Here is a 3,290-nt window from a genome sequence, read left to right as displayed (position 1 = left end):
AATTACAAAAATAAAAAAAATATTTTTAGTATTTTCATTAAAATTATTTTGAAAATTTAAAAATTAGGAAAACATAGTCCCTCAAACCTAACAATATCTAAATCCCTCAAACTTTTCCAAAAATCAATATAATCTCTAAACTTTTTTACACTCAATTTCATCCTTAAACTATTTTTAACAATTTATTTTTTAGTATTTTTATATTTAATGTATTAAATATGTTAATAATTGATTATATTTTATATTTTAAATTTCATCCTTAATTTTTTCTAAAAAAATAATTAAGTCCTTAAACTTTTTAAAAGAATTAATTAGGCCCTCAAAATTAATCAAAAATTCAATTAATTCTATCCACCACGTCATCATTCATCATGTACTACCACAACAACATCGTGAACTATTATATCAATACAATATTGTCTATTGATACATAAGCTTTGTGAATTGTCATGTAAGTATCATGACGATTAATGTTTGATTCTTTTTGTCGGTTAGATTGCTTTTTTTTTTCTCATTAAAGAGTTACATTGAGTGTAAAAAAGTTCAAGGGCTATACTAATTTTTTTTTTCATTAGTTTGAGGGCCTTAAATACCACTAAACATATTTTTTTATTTTAATGATATGTTTTTGAGTTCTTGTTTACAATAATATTTTTTGCATATATTTTTTGAATTTAGTTGATGTCCAATATGAATTAACATTATATTCTTATTATAAACTGAAATAATTTTTATGTTATAAAATTTCTTATCAACTTTATTGTTTGCATACTCACATATTAAATTTATTAAATTTATGTAATGAGTTTTTCAATAAATATAGTTTAATATAATTATTTAATAACTATTTTTTCATCTTTAATTTTAAAAAAATAGATAGCAAATATATTTTAATTCTTTTTATTTCTGAAATCAAGATTTCATTTAAATTAACCAAACATGTTTTCTAGTTTTAAAAAATTGAAAATAAAAATTATTATCTGAAACAAAAACAGAAAATGTTTTTTAGAACCAAACATATCCTATATATTCTCTTTAACTATTGAGTACACTTGACGAGTTTAATAATATTTAAAAGAATATTTGAGAAAGTAATAAGTTTTTTTAATATAACATATGGATAATTGTTTGTTGAAAATAATATAGAAAAAGTTAAATGGCATAATTTAAAAAATAAATATTGAATACTTTTTTAATATCCAGATATTTATTTTAAAAATAGTATATAAGTGCGAGCGAGTCAGTCATCATCTAAATGAAAAAAATTAAACCCCATACTCCCACTCTTTCACACAACAAAATTTGAGAATCTCTTCACATCTTTCTAGTCTTTGAAGGTAGCTTTATAATCAATCATGGATACTTACCATCATCAATATGAAGGAGGAGGAGGAGGAGGAGGGAAGTTAAAAGAGGAAACAGAAAAAGGGTCATCATCTTCGACCACCCCTTCTCATGAATTCTCCTTCACACTCTCTCTCCATTCATCATCCGATCATAAAAGCATCACCGTCGATTTGTCTCCGGCCGATGACATTTTCTTCCATGGACACTTGCTTCCCCTTCATCTCCTTACTCACCCCACTGTCTCCCCACGCTTATCAACGAGTTCATCGGACGGCTTCAACGTTCCCGGAAGAGACTTATTTGATGATCTCAAGTCTGTAAAACAAACCATCGGCAAAAGCGACGGTAATATGCAGAAACATGAAGCAAAAGTGAAGAACAAGTCTAAGTCTTTCACTTTGTTCGGTTTAAAAAGACAACAGAAAGGGGGCGGAGTCAACATTAAAGAAACCGAAGAGAAAGAGAATCACAAGAAAAAGATGAGATTCGATGTGTTAAGGAGGTACACGAGATTGATTAGGCCATTGTTGTTCTTCAGAAGAAAGAGAAAAGCTTGCTCGTTTTCTGGTACTTTTTGGAACAAAAAAGCAGAGTTGAGAGGAAGGAGAGGAGGAGACTATTATTCAGCTCCTCCTTCAATGAGAACATCACCATCAAATAGTGGTCTTCTTGTTGCAACCAGTGATGGCACCATGGAAGAGCTGCAGGCTGGGATTCAATCTGCAATTGCTCATTGCAACAACTCCATTAAAGGGGAAGACAAACTTTAATGCTAGGCTTAGTTTTGATTTTTCTTTTTCAATTTCAATCAACTTCTATGACTTGTATTATTGCTTTAATAAATTCTTCCTTTCAGAATTTTCCGACAAACCAAACAGTCTTTATGAGATCTCACATGCAAAAAGAAGGCAAAGCTGAGAAATGAAAACCCTCCATGATAAAATAGATCCCAAGTAGAAAATAGATACCAAACATGATAATTTAAAAATAAAAAAATACTCATTGAGTAATTTTAATGTAGAATAAAATATTATTCTCTGGATTTAAATTCGAGTTTTTCTGAACATAGAGTAGAACAAAAAACTTCTTTCTATATATTTTATAGTTTATATATTTTATATTATATATATATAAGTATAATGTATACTTATATTGTATACTTATATTGTATGCATAAGTATAATGTAGATTATAATATATATATATACAAGTATTAAATTATCATAACATTCATTTATATATATATATATATATATATATATATATATATATATATATATATATATATATATATAATTATTTCAATCTTTTCTTCAACTTTTAAAATGAATGCAATTCAGTCTATTTTACAATTTTTTTCTTCACATTTTACAATTATTTTGATTTGATCCCTCTGTGTTGTCTAATTATTTAAATTTTAATTTGTAATTTCAATTTAGTCCTTAAAATTATATTTTATATGAAATTGGCCCATACTTATTTATATTTTGCATTTTAAAAGGGAAACATTGTCAATAATGTTTTATTTATTGTTTTGGATCAAAATTTAAACTTGAAATAGTTTTAAAAATCCAAGAACACCTATATCTTTAAAAATTTGAAGCACAATTTTGAAATCATATTATAGGTTTCGAAACTCTTAACAAGTGAACTTAAAATTTTTCTAATAAATCCTAATATTATTGTATTACGAATTTAAAAAATGTATATGAAGTCTTATAAAGGCAGATTAATATTTTATATATAAAAAGTGTGAATGTCTAAAATAAGTATAATGCTTGTAACAATTTTCTTGAAAACACACGCAATCATGAAGTAAAAAAAAGAGAAGTAAACTAAAATCATCAATTACAGAGAAAAAATTGTAATTTTTAAAAATATTGAGAAAAAGTCGTGGCTATCTTACTCGTGTGTGATCCTTAAACACTATACCAATCAACAAA

General features: G+C 26.0%; 1 protein-coding gene across 1 annotated transcript; it reads left to right on the top strand.

The window, feature by feature from the left end:
- Positions 1-1,278: 1,278 nt before the first annotated feature.
- Positions 1,279-2,158, top strand: LOC120126422 (BRI1 kinase inhibitor 1-like). Its single transcript, XM_039144625.1, has one exon. The coding sequence runs from the start codon at positions 1,356-1,358 to the stop codon at positions 2,115-2,117; it is 762 nt and encodes a 253-aa protein (XP_039000556.1). The 5' UTR covers positions 1,279-1,355; the 3' UTR covers positions 2,118-2,158.
- The last annotated feature ends 1,132 nt before the right edge of the window (positions 2,159-3,290 follow it).

This window comes from Hibiscus syriacus, unplaced genomic scaffold, assembly GCF_006381635.1.
Source record: "Hibiscus syriacus cultivar Baekdansim isolate YM2019G1 unplaced genomic scaffold, ASM638163v2 tig00110458_pilon, whole genome shotgun sequence".
NCBI classification, from domain to species: domain Eukaryota; kingdom Viridiplantae; phylum Streptophyta; class Magnoliopsida; order Malvales; family Malvaceae; genus Hibiscus; species Hibiscus syriacus.
Note: the sequence above shows the minus strand (reverse complement) of the source record. Positions and strands in the feature narration are given on the sequence as shown.